The following is a 25227-nucleotide window of genomic DNA, read 5'->3' as shown; positions in this document are numbered from 1 at the left end:
GGGCAGGTATAAAACCCGGAACTATCCGGAAATCTTTATGGTAAAACCCGGAACCGATATAAATGGTTATAACTTCATTATTATTCGTCCGATATTAATTATAATGGTACCGTTGTAAAGAAGATCCTCTACAGATTCTAACCATATCAAAATATTTTATGGCAGGGTCGTAGTCGGCCTGTAAATCGCGGACAAAGTCGGCCTGTTTTAACGTTTTTTTTTACACACGCAAATGCCGAAAAGAAAACCCGGAACCGATATAAATGGTAATAACTTCATTATTATTCGTCCGATATTAATTATAATGGTACCGTTGTAAAGAAGATCCTCTACAGATTCTAACCATATCAAAATATTTTATGGCAGGGTCGTAGTCGGCCTGCAAATCGCGGACAAAGTCGGCCTGTTTTAACGTTTTTTTTTACACACGCAAATGCCGAGAAGAAAACCCGGAACCGATATAAATGGTTATAACTTCATTATTATTCGTCCGATATTAATTATAATGGTACCGTTGTAAAGAAGATCCTCTACAGATTCTAACCATATCAAAATATTTTATGGCAGGGTCGTAGTCGGCCTGTAAATCGCGGACAAAGTCGGCCTGTTTTAACGGGGTTTTTTTACACACGCAAATGCCGAAAAGAAAACCCGGAACCGATATAAATGGTAATAACTTCATTATTATTCGTCCGATATTAATTATAATGGTACCGTTGTAAAGAAGATCCTCTACAGATTCTAACCATATCAAAATATTTTATGGCAGGGTCGTAGTCGGCCTGCAAATCGCGGACAAAGTCGGCCTGTTTTAACGGTTTTTTTTACACACGCAAATGCCGAGAAGAAAACCCGGAACCGATATAAATGGTTATAACTTCATTATTATTCGTCCGATATTAATTATAATGGTACCGTTGTAAAGAAGATCCTCTACAGATTCTAACCATATCAAAATATTTTATGGCAGGGTCGTAGTCGGCCTGTAAATCGCGGACAAAGTCGGCCTGTTTTAACGGTTTTTTTTACACACGCAAATGCCGAGAAGAAAACCCGGAACCGATATAAATGGTTATAACTTCATTATTATTGGTCCGATATTAATTATAATGGTACCGTTGTAAAGAAGATCCTCTACAGATTCTTACCATATCAAAATATTTTATGGCAGGGTCGTAGTCGGCCTGTAAATCGCGGACAAAGTCGGCCTGTTTTAACGGGTTTTTTTACACACGCAAATGCCGTAAAGAAAACCCGGAACCGATATAAATGGTTATAACTTCATTATTATCCGTCCGATATTAATTATAATGGTACCGTTGAAAAGAAGATCCTCTACAGATTCTAACCATATCAAAATATTTTATGGCAGGGTCGTAGTCTGCCTGTAAATCGCGGACAAAGTCGGCCTGTTTTAACGGGTTTTTTTACACACGCAAATGCCGTAAAGAAAACCCGGAACCGATATAAATGGTTATAAATGCATTATTATTCGTCCGATATTAATTATAATGGTACCGTTGTAAAGAAGATCCTCTACAGATTCTAACCATATGAAAATATTTTATGGCAGGATCGTAGTCGGCCTGTAAATCGCGGACAAAGTCGGCCTGTTTTAACGGTTTTTTTACACACGCAAATGCCGTAAAGAAAACCAGGAACCGATATAAATGGTTATAAATGCATTATTATTCGTCCGATATTAATTGTAATGGTACCGTTGTAAAGAAGTTCCTCTACAGTTTCTAATAATATATAAAATAGTTTATGGCAGGGTCAGAGTCGGCCTGTAAATCGCGGACAAAGTCGGCCTGTTTTAACGGGGGTTTTTTACACACGCAAATGCCGTAAAGAAAACCCTGAAAAGGAAAAAGGGAATTATAAAAACATTATTATTAATTCGATATTAATTATAATGGTATCGTTGCAAAGAAGAACCTCCACAGTTTCTAACCATGTTAAAATATTTTATGGCAGGGTCAGTGCCAACCTGTAAATCGCGGTCAAAATTGACCGAAAAATACCGTTTTGTTTTTGTACACAAAACAATGTCTTGAGGAAAACACGTAAAAGCTAAAAGGGGCTATAAAAGCATCCTTTTTCTAACCGACCATACATTTTTGGTACCGTTGTTATGGTTTTCTTCCACTGTTTCTAAATATGTAAAAAAAAAATGTGAGAAAGCATAATATGAAATAAGGCGATGCATCAAAGCGAGCTCAATTAATCTGTAATAGAAGAAACCACGGACTCTAGATGACAATATACAATATACGCACCGTGAAGAAACTAACTCACAACTTATATACAGAAAATATTTGAATTAAATCATTAAAGGCACTTCTAGCAGAAGAACCTGGAGTTCGTAAAGACTTTTATTAAAAAGTAAGGAAATGAACTTTCAATTATTACTTTAATCAGCAATTCAACAACAAACGGGCCATATTAAAGGGTTTCATGTGACCTAATGAACTGAACTGTTAGCCCAAAAACCCCGCCCAAAACAGATTGTCATCCTATTCGTTGCCATCCTTGCAACCACAATTTACCTACGAAGGTCAGATCGGGATTCGAACCCGAAACCACCCATTAGCCATCTAAATAAGATATGATTCCGGCCTGGGTTGCTCTACCAATTAAGCTATTCTGACCTTTTGAAAAATATATGGGTAAACTGCAATTCTGTTGAATAGCATGATTAACTTGCTTAGAAAAACGTTTCCAAAGAATTACATGTACATTTCATTGAAATTGTTTTATGATTTAGAACGATATATTTGCAGTTTAAAAGGTCACACGAGGCAATGTTTGAAAAGCCCACAAAAGCTTCCGTTTGTAAAATGGTGATAATTTGCCGACCGTGTAGTTCATATAAACCCTTATTTTGCACAAATCGGGAAGAAACATTTATGGATCGAAAACCAACTGCAGATAAGAGCAACATAACAGTCCTTGTAACTAAGTAACTTTTTTGTTTTAAAATCGCACAAAAGCTGCTGTTTGTAAAATAGATAAAATCACCTTATGTCGGCACACATCTGAAGTATATATGGTTCGAATACCATCTGCGGATAAGAGCAACTAAACAGTCCGGGGCAATTGCACTTTACCGGTACGCACTATAACCCAAGCCCTTATAATTAGTGTTAAGTTGCGCAAATTTCGGAATCCATGATGGCAGCGTACCGGTAAAGTGCAATATAGCCAACATAAATAAGGAGTTAAAGCGGGACTGCACGATTTGTGTCAAATATGTTAATCAGCAATTAAACAACAAACAGGCCATATTAAACGGTTTCATGTGACTAGACGAACTGATGAACTGAACGGTTAGCCCAAAACCCCGCCGAAAACAAATTGTCACACTATCCGTTTCCAGCCTTGCAACCACAAGTTTACCTACGAAGTTCAGATCGGGATTCGAACCCGAACCCACCCATGAGCCATCTAATGATACCGGCCTGGGTTGCTCTACCAATTAAGCTATCTGACCTTTTGAAAAATATGTAGGTAAACTGCAATTCTGTATAATAGCATGAATGACTTGCTCAGCAAAAGTTTACAGTTATTCGCACATCCCTGCTCATAGCAAAACACAATTGACTAACATAAAATCTTTTTCCGTAAATTTATAAATCTTTAATCGAAACATCTTCATTCATTTTCATAAGATAATGTTTTATTAATTTTGCATTGCCTTGTGGCTTTACATTTAAATTAGGAGATTTGTGACGTATATCGTGTGTGGTCATTTCAGTGACGAAAAAAACTAGTTTAACCTCAAAATATTTAACATACAGTCCACACAGGCTAAACAGGGTCGACACTCTTCGCTGTTATGACATTTTTCGTTTAAATGAAGTCTCTTCTTAGCAAAGATACCATTAAGGCGGAAAGTGTCGTCCCTCATAAGCCTGTGCGAACTGCACAGGCTAATCTGGGACGACACTGTACGCACATGCATTATGCCCAGTTTTCTCAGAATACGACACATAGTTTAAACGCATTTTCGATAGAATTAGCGACGACATATGAACGTGGTTTGTTTTTAACAGTTAATTATTTATTCAAAGCATCATCAAATGCAAAACGTATTTAGGATTGTTTGTTTGTCATGCATTATTGTAAACTTCGATAAGATTAAAAAAAGAGCATACATGTGTATGTGGTTAAAAAATATTAAGATAAATTGAAAGAGAGCATAATGTGGATGTGCATTTCGTTTGACTCTCTGGATTTTAATGACAAGTCGGACGTGGCATTTTAGTTAACAGTAAAATATTTGTTAAAAATTCGAACGAGCCCAAAACGCATTTTGGATCTTGTGTTTGTCATGCATACTAGAAAACTTCCATAGGCATAAAATAACTCGCTTCTACGTGATCGCGGGTTTGTAAAAAAAAAATGGTCAGAATGGTTAGCGTTCGAAACAAACGTTATCAATAATGGTGTGGTTTAAATTAAATTTCGAAAAAGTGACGGCAGTACAAAAATGGTTGTGCATATCATTGTAAATATACCTTTAGACTTTTTTTCATTGTATATTCGGAGTCCAATGCAATCAATGACGATTTGTCCAGTATACTTATTGAATTATCTGTCTATTTGTAAATCCAGTATGAAATTTATCAAACCCATTTTGATACTTAAAATACTTTCAAATATATATGCATTTAAATACAAGCAAAGTTCGGATTTCAATACACATATCTATACTTAGATTCTCAAAACCATACCCATATCAGTAATTTTAGTCGAAAAACTCACCCCGTATTTTCGGCACATCCCTATATACCCGTATATAGGAAGTTATCCCCCCCCCTTTTTCCGGGGCTGGATGTCGAAGGCATAAATTGCATTTTATTGGACGAGATAGATTAATTTGTTATAATGGAAATGACACCATAAAAGTAACTGTACTGGAGGATATCATTACATTATATCTAAATAGATATCATATTTATAAACATTAAGATATAATTGTTGTACCATAATCACATACCTTTATCTCAGTGCTTGTTCATCTCAAATTACCATGTGCAGTATGGACACAACCATTTTTCATCTTGGTTTGTCATTGTGTACCCAACACATCTTTTGTGAAACCATCTATTCATTTTGCATCTTTTATAGTCACATTCCACCATATCGCCAACTATATCAGGCAACTTACAAGCGCAAAAAATCTTAATAGAACAACTTTTTGCTACTTTACACGGCATTTTTGGCATTTTTTCTATTTTTGGAAATGTTGTAAACTGTTGTTTAGTAATACATTCTAATAAATGTGCTCTCATTCTTGGTATATCATATCTGATAATTGAAAAATCTACATCATAATTGTTGTGTAACACCTCAGTAAGATTGGCAATAGCAAAAACACCACAATCTGTGTAATTAGGTTGACGTTGTACGTCGGGTATTTGTACTTGTACACTGCGCTCTCCATTTTCATAGATTTGAGCGATTTGAATTGAAATACTACTGTTTAGAGTTCTTGGAGATTTTAAACTGTCCACCACAATAACATGTCGATCTTTCTGTGATTGGTATGATAATACCCAGTGATTACTGGCGTTGTAATGTATTTGGGCGGACGGGGGATTTTGTTTCGTTAAACGTTTATTTATATCCCAGGTACCTAAATCATGATTAAAGTACGGAGCAAGAAGTGTGTTCTGCATCCCACTGTCAAGCGCGAATTGTTCTTTTAGCATTTGCTGACATTTGTTTATTATTGGGTCGTTCAGCCACCCGGATGGATTTTTAACTAGCTCTAAATCTATTGTAGATATATTTGCAATTTCTACATTATCGTCTTCCGCGTCATCAATGATCATTTGATTAAAACACGTCTGTTCACTGGTAAATGAATCATCGCTGCTTATATTTAAATGGTTTTCTTCTTCGAGAACGTCTTCTGCAATTGAACTTAAATTGTTGTCAAACTTTATTTGTTTACAAGAAGTGAATGAATTGTTGGTGTTCCGGCTTCTTTTTTTAGGCGTTGGTGTTTTTGGGGTTGATGCTATTAAATTGGCGAGCTTTTGTTTCAGCGATGTGTCGCATGATTTTCCAGTTGGTGTCATGAGTATTGAATCGGGTGCTGGGTTAATTTCGAAGTCGGTTTTTTTCGGTTTCTTTTGTCCCGTTTTTTTGGCAACACGCGGTTTGCTATTTTTTCGAAGAAGCGTGAGATTTTTAACCGTGCGTTTATCACAGATTCCATCAATATTCAGAGTCATTTTAACCGCTAGTAGGTGATAACAAAGTCCAGTTGACGGACAACTACATGTTTCTTTTGGCATGATTGTCACCAAACGTTTGGAGCCATGTATTCCCTCAACAATAAAGGTTTTCATGGATGGGATTAATTTTATTTTATCATTATTTATTATAAATTCCGCCAAAGCTTTTTGGGACATATTCTTTTCAATACCCTTCCTTTCCCCTAATTCCTTATCGTCAATACAAGTAATGTTTTTATCTTTAAATATTTCCAAATTATTTTTTTCTCCGTCGATGACATTTTCTCTTGTTATTAAATTGGTTTCAATCGGTTTATCAGTAATTTCACCTGATTTTTGGAAATGCTCTAGTGCTTCTTTCGCTTGTCTTAAAATATCATCCGGTGTACCGGATATGTGGGGTACATTAATTTCACTTCTGTCTAATCTGGCGTATTCACAGTCTTTTCTTAATTTAAAATTACCAAATCCTGCTCGACCACATTGTATGTCTGCATAAACTGATTTTTGACACATTAGTAAGTTTAAACATATTAAATCTACCGGTAGCTCTTTCCTGTGTTGTATTGCTTTTATCATATTATTAATTGATTCGGCGGGGTTACTGGTTATTCCTGAGTAGGGATTGTATATGCCTAATTTTTCTAACACCCAACGACCAGAATTATTCAAAATGGTTTGATGCAAATGTCTGTCAAAATAGTTCTTAAATTCCTGGCTCCACTCTTGTTCTATTTTAGATTTATGGTCAGTGTAATCGTCTTCAGTTGCACATTTCATTAAGTCTTGCACATGTTTAGTGTACACGGAGAAATCATCACTTTTTGCATTAGTTTTCTTAAGCCAAGTAGTTACGTCTGTTCGTATGTGATTCCAGCAGTGAATAATTTGTATGTTGGGTAGCGAATTCTGAATTGCTAATTTTATTCCGGCCTCGTGATCACAAATTAGCGGAAAATGTGTTCTTTTTAAATTTGGAATATGTTCCTTTAAAACACTGAAAAACCTTTCATGGAATTTTGCGTCTCGCCGTTCGTGCATCATGAATGCTACGGGCACTATTTTATTGCCTTCAAACAAAATATGTTGATATGACAGAACACTAACAAACAAGTGCCCCATTTTATAAGTTGTGTCATAAAACATTTTTAGGGGTGTATCGGAGTCGAACATTAGTAATTCATTGAATTCTGTCAGTATTTCTTCCAACCCCGATATGCACACCAGGGATGGAAAGACGTCAATTTGTTTGTTAAAATTTTCTAAATCTATTGAAATTTCACAGAGATTATATATTTCGTCGTTGCTATAACGTTTTTCACTTCTACTTTTGTATAAATGATTTTTTACCTGGCGAACGTTTCTTGCTGTTTTTACACCAAAATCTGTACCTTTCTCAGCTTTGCATTTCAATTCTTTGTCTATAAAATTAGCACTAACGGTTTCATCATCAGCACGTGACTTGATATGTTCAATAACAGAAGGATTTGTTCTTATAAACACCGTTTCCTTACTCTTAGAATTCCCATGTGCTAGTGGTGTATATATGGTGGGGTCTCCAAGGTAATGTATAATTGCAAAATTTCCATTTTCTAAGCGTTCGTATATATGCTTTTGAAAAGATTTTGAATGTTGGTTTTCGACTAATTTAATTTTGAAAAATGACTTAAACATCGTTGGGTTTTTCTTTGGAAAGCGTCTGCGACCGTCATTTACCCACATATATTTGTCCACGCGAACGTCTTTTTTCATTGCTAATGAGTCTAAAGCTACCACATATATATCCCCACCACTTATGTTGAAAGGCATGTCAGTTGATACCTTACCTTGCCCAGCCTCACAAGCACCCATTATGTCGTCAACAATCTGTGCAGACAATGGTTCCTTCTGGTTTGAATGTACTACTGCAGTATCGCCCCCACCGGACTGTCGTTTTCTACCGTGCGGAACTTTTGTAGCATCTTCAATCCATCGGACTATCTCATCAAGTTCGAGATGAGTATATGGAGAAGCGTGCTGCTCGTGTCGCGTCTCACCACCACCATCACCACCACCACCACCACCACCCCTTCTACCACCACCCGTACTACCACCACCACCACCATCAACACCCCTACTACTACCACCACCACCACCACCCCTTCTACCACCACCCCTTCTACCACCACCCGTACTACCACCACCACCACCAACAACAACATCACCGCCACCACTACCACCATCACCGCCACCACCACCACCACCACCCCTACCACCACCACCACCAGCCCTACCACCATCACCGCCACCACCACCACCACCCCAACCACCCTTACTACCACCACCCCCAACACTACCACAACCACCCCTACTACCACCACCACCACCACCACCCCTACCATCACCCCCAACACTACCACAACACCCCTTCTACCACCACCCCTTCTACCACCACCCGTACTACCACCACCACCAACAACAACAACAACACCACCGCCACCCCTACCACCACCGCCACAACCACCACTACCACTACCACCACCCGTACTACCACCACCACAACACTACCACCACCGCCACCACCACCCCTACCACCACCAACACCACCACCAATACCACCCCTGCTACCACCAGCCCTATTACCAACACCACCACCATCACCACCCCTAACACCATCACCGCCACCACCACCACCACCCCTACCATCACCACCACCACCCCCACCACACTTACTACCACCACCCTCAACACTACCACCCCTACTACCACCACCACCACCACCCCTACCATCACCACAACCACCAACACCCTTACTACCACCCCCCCCCCCAACACTACCACAACCACCCCTTCTACCACCAACACTACCACCACCACCACCACCACCACCACCACCCCTACCACCATCAACACCACCCCTACTACCACGACCCTGCCATAAAATATTTTGATATGGTTAGAATCTGTAGAGGATCTTCTTTACAACGGTACCATTATAATTAATATCGGACGAATAATAATGAAGTTATTACCATTTATATCGGTTCCGGGTTTTCTTTCCGGCATTTGCGTGTGTAAAAAAACCGTTAAAACAGGCCGACTTTGTCCGCGATTTACAGGCCGACTACGACCCTGCCATAAAATATTTTGATATGGTTAGAATCTGTAGAGGATCTTCTTTACAACGGTACCATTATAATTAATATCGGACGAATAATAATGAAGTTATAACCATTTATATCGGTTCCGGGTTTTCTTCTCGGCATTTGCGTGTGTAAAAAAAAACGTTAAAACAGGCCGACTTTGTCCGCGATTTACAGGCCGACTACGACCCTGCCATAAAATATTTTGATATGGTTAGAATCTGTAGAGGATCTTCTTTACAACGGTACCATTATAATTAATATCAGACGAATAATAATGAAGTTATAACCATTTATATCGGTTCCGGGTTTTACAGGCCGACTACGACCCTGCCATAAAATATTTTGATATGGTTAGAATCTGTAGAGGATCTTCTTTACAACGGTACCATTATAATTAATATCGGACGAATAATAATGAAGTTATAACCATTTATATCGGTTCCGGGTTTTCTTCTCGGCATTTGCGTGTGTAAAAAAAAACGTTAAAACAGGCCGACTTTGTCCGCGATTTACAGGCCGACTACGACCCTGCCATAAAATATTTTGATATGGTTAGAATCTGTAGAGGATCTTCTTTACAACGGTACCATTATAATTAATATCGGACGAATAATAATGAAGTTATAACCATTTATATCGGTTCCGGGTTTTACCATAAAGATTTCCGGATAGTTCCGGGTTTTATACCTCGCCGTTAATATATTACTTCACGAAAGAAGCCGAGGAAAAGCGGAGATCGCGAAAATGTACGGAAATTGCAAAAATGTAAACATTTCTTCAAATTGTGAAATGGATATATCTTCCATAACTCTTGACAACGTTGCACCTAAGCTGTGATATTATCATTTTTTTATGCAAGAGTAACTGAAATGCGTTAAAAAATAGACCAGTTTTTATGCATAATAACTGGATTTGCCACCTTATACGAGACTTTAAGGTAGTGCACCTCTAATGATTTCCCGCGATTTCTTCGAAGGTTGAAGAGCCTACTATTAGGTGCCGTAGCCTAGTGGTTAAGGCGATAGACTAGAAATCTTTTGGGATATTCCCGCGCAGGTTCGAATCCTGCCGACGACGTATACTTTTTTGCGACGCGTTTTATTTATTTTCTAACGTGATTTGATTTAATATGGCATATAAGCTATATTTATTGTTAAATATGTTGCAATTTTTATGCACATTTTTCAATTATTAAAATTAAAACAACGTTATGGCGAAATTGGGTGATTTACTGTTGAAAATACGAACCATGCATGTTGCATTTTTATTTTTATTTCAAAAAGTAAACGGTAAATCTGTCTAGTTCTTGGTATTTTTGCTGTATATAGTGTTTCTATAAAAACTAAGTTTAAAATATGACTTAAATGATACTATTTTGAATTTTATGACACTTTGTTTTTAACCGACCCAATTTTTACTTGGATGAAATCACTTACATTTCATGGTGCTCTTCCATAGATAAAAATTTGTAAAAAATAAATGTCTGTAAAAGAATACTTATTTCATCTTGTTTAAACTTTAAACACCTTTACAGCATCTGTACACACCAACTGCATGCCCATATTTGGAAATTTGAATGAATTATGGAACTTTTATATACCCCAGGGGTGAAAATAAACTGGACAAAAGCCGAGCGTGGGGGTGGTTTTGAAAAAATCGGTATATTTTTTTTAAAAGCATGGAAAGCCTACCTACAAATTTGCATGTAGTTCAGTGAAATGATGCTGATTAAGAAAATAATTACTTAGATTATATTTGGATATGTGCCCATTAGAGGTGCACTACCTTAAGCGAGAAAAGTAATAAGGGCTGCAAATTTAAGACCTCTGTGCAGATATTAGACTGGTCTTAATCACAATAGGCATCCTGCGCGCAGAAATTTGATTCCTTCCGAACAAAGTTTAGAACCTCCGCGCAAAGATTTGACAGGTCCCAAACAAAGTTAATCAAATCCATGTCGATAAAGCAAACCACTTGATTATGTTTGCATTAATTTTATTATTTTCCAGATTTGGCAGGACTTGAATCGCCACTGCAGGGCTTACCGCAAGGCAGAGAGGCACGTTATATTGTAGAACAATCAACAGTCTCATGAGTTTATATGCAGTTATAAATGTGTGCACGCAAATTGATCGCATATTTACTGACCGTTTGACTTTTGTTCTGTTGCGAAACTTGCAATTTGATAGTCAAGCATAACATTCACTAACTCTTAAGGAAAATATTTACTGCAGCTGAATGTATGTCTATATTTCATGTGACATATTCTCTATTCGAAACGTAATATAAATAAACTAAGGCAAAGTTTCATTCACTTATATTCATAAATTATGAACAAATATGGAAACATCATATCGTTTAATAGGTTGGAATAAATATTGTATAACTAATATTAATTAATGATTTATTTAGCGAAAAAACCGTAGTAAAAGTCTTAAGGCATTATGGATGTTAAAATAAATAAATACGAAGAATATAATTATAGAGTTAAAGTGAATGTGACTTATATGCCAATTACATATAAAGTAAATTATATTGACACGACAACATTTACATTAATGTATGATGTACATAAGCATGTATAATATTTATTTAGAGACAAAATGTGTACTACTTACGGTCAATGGTTAGTATTTACTGCAATGTGTTAAAACTATAATGCGGTAATACACTTTAGTTTTGTTTTCGTTTCACAGTACATAAATTACGTGCATTCATAAGGTTTTGTCATTAGTTGTTTTGGGGGATAAACCGTAAGATACGTCATGAATACATTCTCAGATTTAGACAAATAAAATAACCACATAAAACTGCAACAATTGTCTCTATATGGAAGTAGCTCGTGTGTTTATTTGACGTTTTTGACAGGGCGTCTGTCATTGCACGCTCACGAAATGAAATCATGAAATTTCTTGGACAAAAAAAACTTTTGACTATTCACGCCAGCTGACGATTACTCATCGAGTACACTAGCGTAAACAACGTATATAAACGCTGGTTTAACGCAGGTTAAACGTGTTCCCTTACTGGATAACAACATTCAGTTCTCAAAGAATGTCACATCGATGTATTCTCGTGCTGTGTGCTGTTTTGTCCACAGTATTAGATGTGAATTCGCAGCCAGGTATGTCAATTTACTTACATTTCTCGTTTATATCAACAACGATACATTTATTCAGCATTAAAGGGGCCGTCCAACAGATATTGGCATGTATTAAAGCTTGTCATTAACTGCTTTAAATGCTTTATATTTATAAATTTAAACATTTGAAAAAAAAATCTCCAGTAAAAAATAAGAATACCATTTAAAAAAAGAAGAAAAAACGTTAACCTCCACAGGGCTCGAACCACTGACCCCTAGAGTCATGGAAGCTTGAAGTAAAATGTCTCATGAACTGGTTAACATGGAAAGTTAAAAAGGGAATAAATAATTGCATCTAATATTACAACCGCACATCTTATATTTACTAATTTACTTTCAACACATACGATTAGAAGAACATCAGCATGTGAATAATTACTATATGCTCTTTCCGCTTGTTTTAAAAGTAGGTAATTGTTTTAAGACCAGTGTGTCAACTTGAGTCAGTATTTGTCTCCCACGAACCTGAAGATTGATTTTATTAAATAGAAAGTTTGTATGAAAAACACAACCAATGTTAATGTATTCAATGAAAGTACAAGAGATGTTTATAAAAGATTTTTTTTTAACAAAGCAATAATTATTTGGATCAAACCTTATTTGGACTTAATATTCTCAAGTTAAAAAAACCACGAAGATGCATTGCGCTTTTGGATTAAAACCCTGGGGAACGTTTTAATAAACATCGTAGTACACATTTACGATGCGATACATTTTTCGAAGATACATAACTGCTTAAGTCCATATCATATGATTATAAGTTTTCAGTACTTAATCAATTACATTGGATTCTCAAGCGCCGTATATATTTGACGAGCATAGCGAGCTAGTTCGTCTACTCATTAAGATAACAAAATTCTCTCGTAAGTTAAAACTGTCGTACGATTGTTTAGGAAAAGGCCCCCGGGTCTTTTGGCAACAAAGTTTAAACAACTACCACTGAGTAATTTGTAATAATGACTTGTACTGCGTGCCTTAAACGTAATGTAAAAGTAAGTGTTTACTCTAAAACATCGATGAAAAGCGATACGAACGAACTTACAACTTTATTTATTTGGATTGATCCAGATACGATATGCTATTTTTGTATCTTGTTAGTTTTATTTTTATTACAGTTTTATTTACTAATCATTTTGCCAGTCTTTGAAAAGTATATTTTAATAATAACAGAATAACAAACAAAGTAGTACACACATTTGCTTTGTTTCGTTTGAAATAAATTTGCAAATAAATTTCTACCGTAGTGCAAATGCTAAAGATCTCGTTTGTACGTGACTGTATACAGGTTAACATGTGGATATTAAACCAAACTCGCAGTATATCTGTACTGCATATACATTTTCAAAGTATTCAGGCCCGTAGCCAGGGTTTTGAAAAGGGGGTTGCGAATTTTTGTCATAGACGATTGTTATTGAGCAACGAAGTGGAGAAGGGAGTATGTGCGGGAAGGGATGTTGAAACGCAAACTCCTGCATTCTGGTCATTTTTTTTATATGTATTCAGATACTGAAGTTATAGAGCATTTTATATGAAAATTCACTTTCATTGACCATACTCAGTGAATGATCTACATGAATATGATACAACATACATGTATTCCCCACCACGTTTTTCAATAACCACCTTTTTCGATCAGTCACGGGAATACATTATTTTATACGGTGTTTAACCCGACACTAGTATGCGCGCACAAACCGTGTTTACCTATGCAACAAAAATTTATAGAATGTGAAATCAACAATAAGAACGGTATAAAATATCATTATTTATTGGAATCTTGGAAAAATTGGTGTGTTTTACCATTCTAACATTCTACCATTCATAAATCGAGCAAATTAAATGGAAATATTTGACTTTTTTACAAAACAATTATTTGTCTGCTAGTATGGATAGTACCAGAGGCCTAGCATTACTCAAAACGTGCTAATAGTGTATTGTACAGCAAACACTGATTAACAAAACAGGGTCTTCTCTAATGTGCATCAATTCTAAAAAGAAATCAAAATGGTATAATTGGTTACTTATTTTTTTTAACTATTTGTAACAAATAAGTTATCTTTTTCAAAACGAATTTCGAAAACATACGAACACTTTAGGCTTCATTAAGACCCTATAACCACAAAATACTGGCCCTATGGTCTCAAAGTCCTAAACAATGTAAACCAGGACGTTGAAGCAAAAAGATGTACTTATTTGCCCATATTATGCTCGAGATCCGTCACAGTTGATGAAAATTAAACGTTAACGTCCAGCTGATCATTAACGTTTTGAATTCATTATAACAACTGTTTAAGAGTAGGACATTCATAGTGTGAAGTTTGACATAATTTAAACCTTGTGAAAAGTTCTGTATGTGGAGCAGAACAGATGCCATTAAGTGTTGGTAAATAGAAAAAAAGCTACATTGCTTTGTAACAATGATTTGTTTTCTTGTCATTCAAAAAAAATAATCACCTAAAATATATTTCTTTGTTTATAAGATAATTTATTTTATTCAAGTTAATCAAATTGTTTTTCCAGCCATTTAGATAATTTTCGAAAAAGGTTATTGGACTGGGATTTCAACCCACAATAAGTAGGCTTCGACATTTTGTTATGATATCTCTTGCAGTCATAGCTTTAACAGACATTAAAAACGATTACAAAAGTTACAAAACAATCATTTAGTATCAAATATCTATAAATAAGTATCGATTGTATACGGATTAGAGTGCCAGGTTAATAATTTTGCATAATACAGAAAACAAATATCTATTTGTAACAAAGATTCCAATTCCATTTTGCGGGGACCGGCTTCTTAGATCTTCTAAAATTTTGCTTTCACTACTTCTAATGATTTCAACAATTCTACCGTTAAAACTTGTAAATAAAATTCACGCACTTTCTTGGAAATTACTTAATCAAAAAATTAATTATATGGAATCCTGTCGGTTGCATATTGAATACAACATTATTTTAACGCTAAAATACGAAGACTCACTGGGTTCCTGGAAAAAATAAATTTCCGTTTTTGCGTCCAATAAAGTTGGGTGCAACTTAGAGTACAATTTTTTTACTCGTCCAAAAAGATTGGGTGCGAACGCACCCAACGCCCCCCCCCCCCTGGCTACGGGTATGGCATTGGAATAATTATTATCTTCTATGATTTTCGTCTGCAGCGCAATATTGTCCTGACCGATGGTTTAGTCACGTGACGGGCGGAACAACCACGTGTCTGTGGCTTAGCAACGAGAAAGTATCATGGACTAGCGCGCACGTGAGTCGGATCAAAGACCTATAAAATACCTTTTGGTCGGATGTTATCTTTGACCAAAACTATACAATACTTACACTAGCTTACACAGTTTAATGAATATGTCCCTAAGCTATATAACATCAAATTCCATTTGGCTTATCTTAAACTGTACGAACATTTAAAGTTTTGACAGAATTTCTTAGTAGGGTTAATTTGTTTCTAAAATAAAGAAAAACATGAACAATGAAATTAATAAAATTAATAACATATCTGAATTCGTGTTAATCTGGTAATAGCTGTTGGTGTATGGCTTTTCGAAAGTTCGATCTTAATGCGAATATCATCAATTGGTTTACTGAAAAATTCTTATGTGATTTTCTTTTATATTGGATATTTTATGATAACTTTTATTATGTACTAGTTTACTTAAGTTAATGATGCGCTAGCTTAATTGTTTATCTTTTAAATCTTTGATGATGAATATGTGTTATGACTCTTCTGAGTTGTTTCACATACAGATCTATCAATAAATGGGCCGTGCTCTGTGAAAATGGGGTTTAATGCATGTGCTTAATGTGTCCTCACAGAGTAGCCTGTGCAGCCTGCACAGGCTAATCAGGGACGATATTTTGCTTTTACTGTATTTTTCATTAAAAGAAAGTCTCTTCTGAGCAAAAACCTAGTTTAGGCGGTAAGTGTCGTCCCTGATTAGCCTGTGCGGAATGCACCGGCTAATCTTGGACAACGGTATACGCACATGCATAAAACCCCCTTTTTACAGAACACTGCCCATTGAATTTTTTTAATGTATCTCTGCTTCACGCGTTACTCCTTTTTACAGACCTGGTGTAACATCATGCAGGGTAACCTGGTCGAGATAGACTCACCCGCTCTCAACAGTAAACTAGCGATGCTCATCACCGGTAAACTCAATGGTGAGTGCATGACGTCTTATATTAAATAAAAGTATACGCTGTAATGCCTCGGTCACACGGTCACGAATCAGAGCTACGAATGAGCTACGATTCAATCGGCTACGAATGACTACGAAATTGTCAAAATTCGTAGGCTGCTAAGATTTCAGTACGAAGCACAACGATGTGAGTACGGATTTTGACGAATCTAACATCAAAATATTGGAAAACGAACAAGGAAAGGTACGGACTGCTACTGATCGACGAGATTTAGTACGGAGCGCCACGAATCGAAACGATTAAAATACGAATCCGCTACGGTCTGGTACGATTTAGTTTGATGCTACGCGAATCAGTACGATCTAACTACGGATCCGCTACGGTGTAGTACGGGTAAGTACGAACTAGAACAGTCCTCTACGAAGCAGTGGGCATTGAGACGGACTGGTACGGATAGGTAGAAACGAACTACGATTGAACATTGCGCCCACAGCCTCTTGTATTGTCATACACAAAATGCCTCCAAAAAGAGAACATGCAAGCGGCAGACAGGAGATAGTGAAAAAATCGCTCGTCCTTCTCAAGGCCTCATCGTGGGAATGGCTTCATGAGCCATGTCCTCATGGCAAATGCATCATCTGCGATGATATAGTATCTATTGGACTGTCGTCACCTGGAAGAGTTTTTGCTCCCGGCATGCCAATCAACCCACTTTCGATTGCCAACTTGAGGTCGCTTTGATTCCAGATTTGTTCGTCGGAACACCCTCCTTGCGATCCAACATTTACCCATATGAATTGGCAATCGGCGTCCACCAGGGCCATCAGCACAACAGAATGGTAACCTTTATAGTTATAGTATAATGAGCCACCGTTCTTGGGACATTGTATGGCTACATGCTTTCCATCTAGATCTCCAATGGCGTGTGGAAATTGCCATTTAGCCGCGAACTGATCGGCTATGGCCTTCAACTCCTCAGGCTCAGCAGGAGTCTGGATAACATCCCCAGCATATGCGGAAACTATGGCATCACAAACGTCCGAAACAATACTACATATTGTATTGTGTGCATCACGAAACCCATACATCAATGTACGGTAACTGTCCCCGTTGGCCAAGAACCTTGAGGTAATTGTCAACTTCAAATCTGGATTGATGGACTGTTTGAACCAGGTGTGGTTCTTCGTGATCCTGGGACCAACTACCTGTAATAGCTCATGGAAAATATCAGGCCCGATTCTGGTGAAGTTTCTAAAAGCCGCCGGATCTTCAGCCATCAGTTCGGCCATCAAAATCTCGTATTGGCCGAGAGCGTGTCGTCTTAAAAGCCAGTCTCTTATCCACCACCCCCTTTGTCTTCTATGACCTGATAAAGTATGTAATTATTGATGTTCAAATATAGATCATGCTTAGGAAAGTATGATTAATTTTGTATTTTATTATGGCGGCTATTAATTTAACAATTATTAAATCGCGTAAAAGTAAGAGAAAGATTCAGAAGGCAAATGGGACAGACAATTACCTGCAAATAAAACAAAATGTATTACTAGTAAGTTCAAATTCTAGTATTTTCGCAAGATGTAATTTTTAGCACAAAGCTATACTAGTTATACGATATTGAATCATTATTACCTCTGTGCATATCTTCAAGCAGCTCGACTACGGATTTTGTGCCATATCAATATCCAAGTGTAACAAATTTATCGCAAACGCAATTTGCTTGCGGTTCATGATTGTGAACTTAACAAATGCAAGTACGGTTGCTTTAATTTCAATGATGTTTTTCAGTAGCAATTTATTGTAGTGGATCGTATATGTCCGTACTGTTTCGTGCTGAAATGTAGTACATCGCACAAGATCGTGCAAATTCCTGCCTATCCGTAGTACAACGTACTAAAACCGTGGCTTTCCGTAGTATATCCCTGGAATAATCGTAGCTAATAGGTAGCTTAACCGTACCGCTCCGTAGTTCTTCGTATCAAACCGTAGAAGCCCTTGAAAATCTTTGGGCCTACGAAAAGGTACGGACGACTACGGTGTCGTTACGAACTAGTACGGATCAGTACGGTTAAGTACGGACTGCTACGGATACGCTACGGTCGATAAATTCGTAGCAATTTTTGAACATGTTCAAAATTTGTCAAGAGTTGCTACGGACATCCAAAAACTACTACGACTGATCACGGATCAAGTACGGAGAGCCACGGTCCAGTAAGAATAGCTACGAACTGTGCCGAAAAGTATTCGTAGCTCGTTCGTAGCTCTGATTCGTGACAGTGTGACCGAGGCATAACCCTAGGCTTCTACTTCCGATAGTGTATAAATAACTTTCTTCGAAATATCTTCTTGTTCCTCCTTCTCTTACTCCGTATCCCCCTCCTTCTTAACGTCGTGTCTCATCGTTGTCGTCGTCATCATCATCATCATCATCATCATCATCATCATCATCATCATCATCATCATCATCATCATCATCAGGGTATCTACTTGTTCTTCTTCGCCGTAGAAACCACACATTTTGTATGTCGGAATGTAAATCAGTTATTAATCGTTGACAAAACCACTCGGATGCGTTGCAGACAAAGTTTGAGAATCTATAAAATGTATGTGTTATGATGACTTCATTAAATCGTCCCATTATGTAACTGCCATGAAAGACAATAATTAAAAAAAATCACGACTATAATTAAAAAAATATATATGAAGGGTGTAATTCTCATTTAAACATTTTTTATTATTATTGGGAAATAAAAATATTATTTTTTATATTTCTGTTAAGTTTGTGTTCACAATCAATAACTGTTTATATATAAAAAACATCTTTTCATTTGTTATATTCATTCTTACACCGCTTCTTGTCGATTTACTTGAAGTTTTAATAGCAGTATAATTATAACTTATCCGGTAAATCAGAACAAAACTTAAAAGAAAGATTTGCATGTTTCTTTCAACAACCCATATATAAGCCTGTACAGTAACAACTCATACACAAGTCTGTAATGTCATGTTTTTCTCTCTCATGCAGGTAAATACTGGATCGGCCTGACGGACATGGAAGCTGAGACGGCGTACACATGGTCGGCCTCCCGTCGCCCGGCGTCGGTGCACAATTTCCCGCCGGGCCAGTCCATCGGCGACATTCACAAGAACTGCGTACACGTCGACGAGAAGGGACTGTGGGGCGTGGAGTCGTGCAAGGCAGAGTTCTGGTTCATATGCCAGAGAAAAATATAGAGCGAAATATGACACCCTACGGATGCACTCTACGAAGAGGCTGAAATACCCATAAACAAACGTCGAAATAAACACTCAGAGTGAAACAAGAAAATACACTGAATAACAAAGCAATAAACAAATAGAGAAGGATATCAATCAACCACGGACTGTTCAGAGAAAAATAACAATTAATTAATATGTGTGTTTGTTTTAGGAGACTGGGCAATAATTTAACAGAACACATTTAAAGCCGTACAATATGTGTGCATACTTTCATCAGAGCTACATTTGAATGCCCTGGCGCTGGAAAATTGAATAAATAAAAAATATTTGTTATATTATGTTTTTCATTTCAATAGCATCCACTTATCATTGTTTTATGAAATTTGCGGATATGATTTAATCTTGAACATTTATTAAGTTGTATAATCTTCAAGTTAAGAATATAACAATTTGATACCTACCTAGCTATAAATGTTGGTGAGATACTTAACGCTTAAAGAAATAGAAATTGAATAAATAAAAAATATTTGTTATATTATGTTTTTTTATTTCAATAGCATCCACTTATCATTGTTTTATGAAATTTGCGGATATAATTTAATCTAGAACATTTATTAAGTTGTATAATCTTCAAGTTAAGAATATAACAATTTGATACCTACCTAGCTATAAATGTTGGTGAGATACTTAACGCTTAAAGAAATAGAAATTAAAAGCACTTGAAATAATGCGCGTTGAACAAATGCTCCAAATGATATCTACATAATTTATTTGGAATGAAAGAAAATATAATTGTTTTCGATTCAAACGTGCATGCACTCCCACACTGTTCACCGTAAAGCACTTCAACATTCGATTGATTGTCTTTGATCCTTGGACGTTGTTCATTTTACATTTGAATTCTCGTATCTTAAAACTGCCTAAATTAGGCACGCTTTTCAACCCTGACTTCCATAACAGGATTAGTTAAGCTTGCTAGATTATAAGACGCGCGGAGGAATCCGTATCTCTTGACAAGCTCTATTTTAAACGTACCGTAGTCGGATTTCATAAAGGGCGACACTAGACACACAAAGCGATTCTTAATATTTTTCTTGACAGTCGCGGCGACGCACGATATTTTTCTTGACAGTCGCGACGACGCACGATATATTTAACACGATATATCGCCCTTGTGTAGGTAGCCCAAAAGGCGATATATCGTGTTAAAAATTTAGTGCGTCGATGCGACTGTCGAGAAAACTATCGTGCGTCACCGCGACTGTCAAGAAAAATATCGTGCGTCGCCGCGACTGTCAAGAAAAATATCAAGTATCGCTTCGTGTGTCTAGTGTCGCTCTTGATGAAAGAAGTGCGAGATTATAGATGGCACTATCCGGATTCCGTAGATTTCAGGTTCACTCAGATACGCTTTGTTGCTTTATTGAATGTACTAGTACACGAGCCTTGCTCTGGAAAAAACGGCCCTTAAAGGGACTGTCCAACAGATTAAAGCGTCGTTCGACGCGAATCGATATTTTGGGAAACTACGAGGATTGCTTATATAGTTAAATAATACCACCGAATTTGACGTGAGCGTGGATGGTTGAGTGGTAAAGTCGGGAGACATTTTAGTCCAAGCTTCCATGACTCTAGGGGTCAGTGGTTCGAGCCCTGTGGAAGTTATCATTTTTTCTTTTTTTTTTTAAATTGTATTCTTATTTTTTACTGGAGATTTTTAGTTCAAATGTTTAAATGTATCAACATAAAGCAGTTAATGACAAGCTTTAATACATGCCAAAATCTGTTGTATGGCCCCTTTAATGCTTGTGTGTAACGTGTTGTTTCAGATTGGCCCTTGCAGTCCGCACAGGCTAATCAGGGGCAACACTTTCTTCCTAAACAAGATCTTCGCTAAGAAGATACTTCATTTAAACGAAACAATGCAATAAAGCTGAAAATGTTGTCCCTGATAAGTCTATGATTGTCTTCAAAGACATATCTGGGTCGACACTTAAAGCACAAACATAACGCATGGGTTTCCTTCAGCGCGGCCCATATACCAATGTATAGAAAAGTAACAACAAAATACATAACGTGGGATCCAACAATGGTGTTTAAAAAAAGTTGTATAACGCAGTATTCGTGTATAAATGGTACTTTTAAATTAAAACAGAGTACAGCAAATTAGTTGCCATTTTTATTCAACAATAACAATAAATAAATAGCAGACAGACGAACTTTTCCTTGACATCTGACGGCATTCTGCAACCATTAATCTGAAACATAAATTATTGCCATATTAGAACTAGCCATATTATGTGTAGCAAATACTAGTGTAGCATACCAAGTACAAATGCCTCGTTGATCTGTGAATCATTATATTATAAGATGGCTAAGAGGTGTAAATATTTAACTTAAAAGAGATGCTAATTACAGAACACACTGTTTAAATATTTTGTTGACCTGGGTTGCACGACATATTTTGTTTGATATTTTTATATCGTTTGTTATACACAATGTTGTATAAAACTTAAAAGAACATTTCGCTAAACGAATCAATTGCACAAATAAAGTTATTTTTATTCCTTCTTAATATAAGCTAAAATATCCCATAAAAACGAAGAAACATTTTTCATTTAAAAGATGTGTCAGAGCTTTAACAATAAGACTGCATCGTTAAGCGAAAACCGTTAGGAAACTTGCGCATAAGACCTACCATTTTACCCTTCACCAGTTAACCAGGGACATGTGTTATGTTCTTACCATTTAACCCTGGACGAGTGTGATGGGGGTGGCGGAGCTGGTGGTGGTAGCGGTGGTGTTGAACAGATTGCTGTTGAACAGGAACGTCAGGAGGAAGAGTAGGCCGATCAGCATCACTGGAAATACAGATGAGAAAATGAGTGAGTGAATGAATTAATGAACGGATGGATAGATGAATGAATGAATGAATACATGAATGAATGAATGAATGGATGGATGGATGGATGGATGGATGGATGGATGAATGAATAAATGAATGAATGAATGAATGGATGGATGGATAGATGAATGAATGAATACATGAATGAATGAATGAATGAATGAATGAATGAATGAATGAATGGATGGATGGATGGATGGATGGATGGATGGATGGATGGATGGATGGATGGATGGATGGATGGATGGATGGATGGATGGATGGATGGATGGATGGATGGATGGATGGATGGATGGATGGATGGATGGATGGATGGATGGATGGATCGATGTATGGATGGATGGATGGATGGATACATGAAAAAACAATCAATCAATTAACGCATGAATAAATGAATGAAAAGATGATCGAAATCATTAAATAATTACTTACTTATTAACTTATTTTTAATAATTAATTAAGTAAAGCTATCACTCAATTGATGTATCCTTTACTGTCCTATACTCGGATTTCTGACCCATTGCGAGGCTTTTCGCCCGTATTATTCCACAATGAGTGTCAACTACCTAAAATTAATCGGACAATACAAACTAAGATCTACTTACGCAGTCCGCTGTCCCCGAGACCGCCGGATCCCCTGCTGCCGGCGCCGATAGCAGCGTATCCGGGGTAACCGTAGCCGTAGTAGGCGGCGAAGGTCATGCCGAGGCAGGCGAACAGAGCAATGGCGACGAGGGCGAATGATTTCATCTGCAGAGAGAGAGAGAGAAATCATACATAATTAATTTCCACAAATATAGAGAGAGCAAACAGAATAGGTTGGCAATGATTTGTAAACTGCGCTCACAAGTATAATACACAACAATGAAACAGGTCACACACACGTCAAAATAACGCATTTTAAATAACAAACAAAATGAAAGGGAAAACCCCACCGCGTTATTTGTAAAGTAAATTTCAATTTATTGCCAATAGAATTGATAAAAAGATATTCAAATTATATATTTCATAGACTTGAAATGTTGATACAAATATGCTTTTTGTGTGAAATTATTTTTTTGTTTTTATACTTTTATATGCTATGATGCAAAATCGTGCTTACAATAAAATTGTCTTATTAGGAAATCATTTCCATATTTGCGTTCTTTTTTTCAATTTGCAGGTAAAAGAAAATAAACAGTTGTGCACACATTTAACCATTATATATAATAAATACCTACGGACTGTCTGTTTTATACATTTATACAGTTTCCAATCATGCCTTTGTATTCAAGTTTCTGGTATAGTTACTTATCCAAATGCTGCTGAATTAAACAGTAAATGTATATTCTTTGTTCACATTTCATATTAACACGAATTTCTTAAATTAACCCAAAGGATATATATACGTGTAAAATGTACAAAAAATATACAAGCTTACCTTGAGTTTATGTTTTCACGACAACTGTAAAACCAGGCTGTGACTATCCGTGGTTTGTTGATCCCATTTATACTTTTCCCCTTTTCTATATTCCCAATACACGACTACACCCAGTCCGATACACACTTCCGCATAGACACATTACGTGATCTGTTCGACAGATTTTGGCCTTCCGGTCATTTTAACCCTTCCGCGTGTGGTCAGTTTTCTCGAAATTATGTCCATAACTTCAATATTGATTTACGTAATTTTGCTTATTGATTAAATAACTGACGTGGGCTGTTAAAGCGACTTGTCGACAGTTTGAAAAAAAATTACTTCTTTCAAAAATAATAAATATACATTCATTAAATAAAGAATGTATTAATTATATACAAACAAGCGAAATAACATTCCCGACAAAAAAAATAAGTATAAGCACTGTTCGTTTATTGTTTATCATCATCGAAATCTGTCAAAAATGATGCAAGGTCTGTAAAGCTGTCAACAACATTTTTATAAACGTAAAATAGCGTTCAAACAACGGTGTTGTACTGGTAACGTAGGCTTTTGCTTATAGAAGTCCGGGGTTCGAGTCCCAAGGAAACCCCAATCATTTTATTGTTGTTAAAAATATTTAAATATAGCTTTTTTGTTTTTAAATTTATTCAATGACATTTTACAAAACTACGATTAATCTGTGAACGTGTGCCGTAAAGTGGGCATAGGAACGTTTATATAAGACCTCATGCGAACAAGTAGCCTGAATCTTTGATAAGGCGTAAAAAAGGTTGCTTGTTTCCACCAACACGAACGACCTTAATTTTAATGCCTTATCTGAAATTATGTATTGCAAACTGATTTATCTCTTTCTTTTTTACTAAATTCACATAAATATATATTACATATGTGATTCTTTTTGCAAATTGAAAGCATATGCGCTAAAATATCTTTCAATAAACTTAGAAAGCTATAGAATATTTTGATCTATGATTTATTTTCCTTTTTTAGCATTACTTATAAAAAAACAAGACTTATTT

The 25227-nt window shown here is 36.5% G+C and overlaps 1 protein-coding gene and 1 long non-coding RNA gene across 2 annotated transcripts; one reads left to right on the top strand and one right to left on the bottom strand.

Moving 5' to 3' along the window:
* The first annotated feature begins 12146 nt into the window (after nucleotides 1-12146).
* Nucleotides 12147-20216, top strand: LOC127833494 (lymphocyte antigen 75-like). Its single transcript, XM_052358778.1, has 4 exons — nucleotides 12147-12497; nucleotides 15674-15771; nucleotides 16592-16685; nucleotides 19690-20216. Exons 1-4 carry the CDS (start codon nucleotides 12428-12430, stop codon nucleotides 19896-19898), a joined length of 471 nt encoding a protein of 156 aa, XP_052214738.1. The 5' UTR covers nucleotides 12147-12427; the 3' UTR covers nucleotides 19899-20216.
* A 1844-nt stretch (nucleotides 20217-22060) lies between these two features.
* Nucleotides 22061-24399, bottom strand: LOC127834099 (uncharacterized). The gene is made up of 4 exons (XR_008027810.1): nucleotides 24209-24399; nucleotides 23394-23538; nucleotides 22629-22744; nucleotides 22061-22141 (listed from the first exon to the last, which is right to left on the bottom strand). It is a non-coding gene; the product is annotated as an uncharacterized LOC127834099 (long non-coding RNA).
* Nucleotides 24400-25227: the final 828 nt, after the last annotated feature.

The sequence above is a fragment of the Dreissena polymorpha genome, chromosome 6, assembly GCF_020536995.1.
Source record: "Dreissena polymorpha isolate Duluth1 chromosome 6, UMN_Dpol_1.0, whole genome shotgun sequence".
In the NCBI taxonomy this organism is placed as follows: domain Eukaryota; kingdom Metazoa; phylum Mollusca; class Bivalvia; order Myida; family Dreissenidae; genus Dreissena; species Dreissena polymorpha.
The sequence above is the reverse complement of the archived record's forward strand: the minus strand, read 5'-3'. Positions and strand labels throughout refer to the sequence as shown.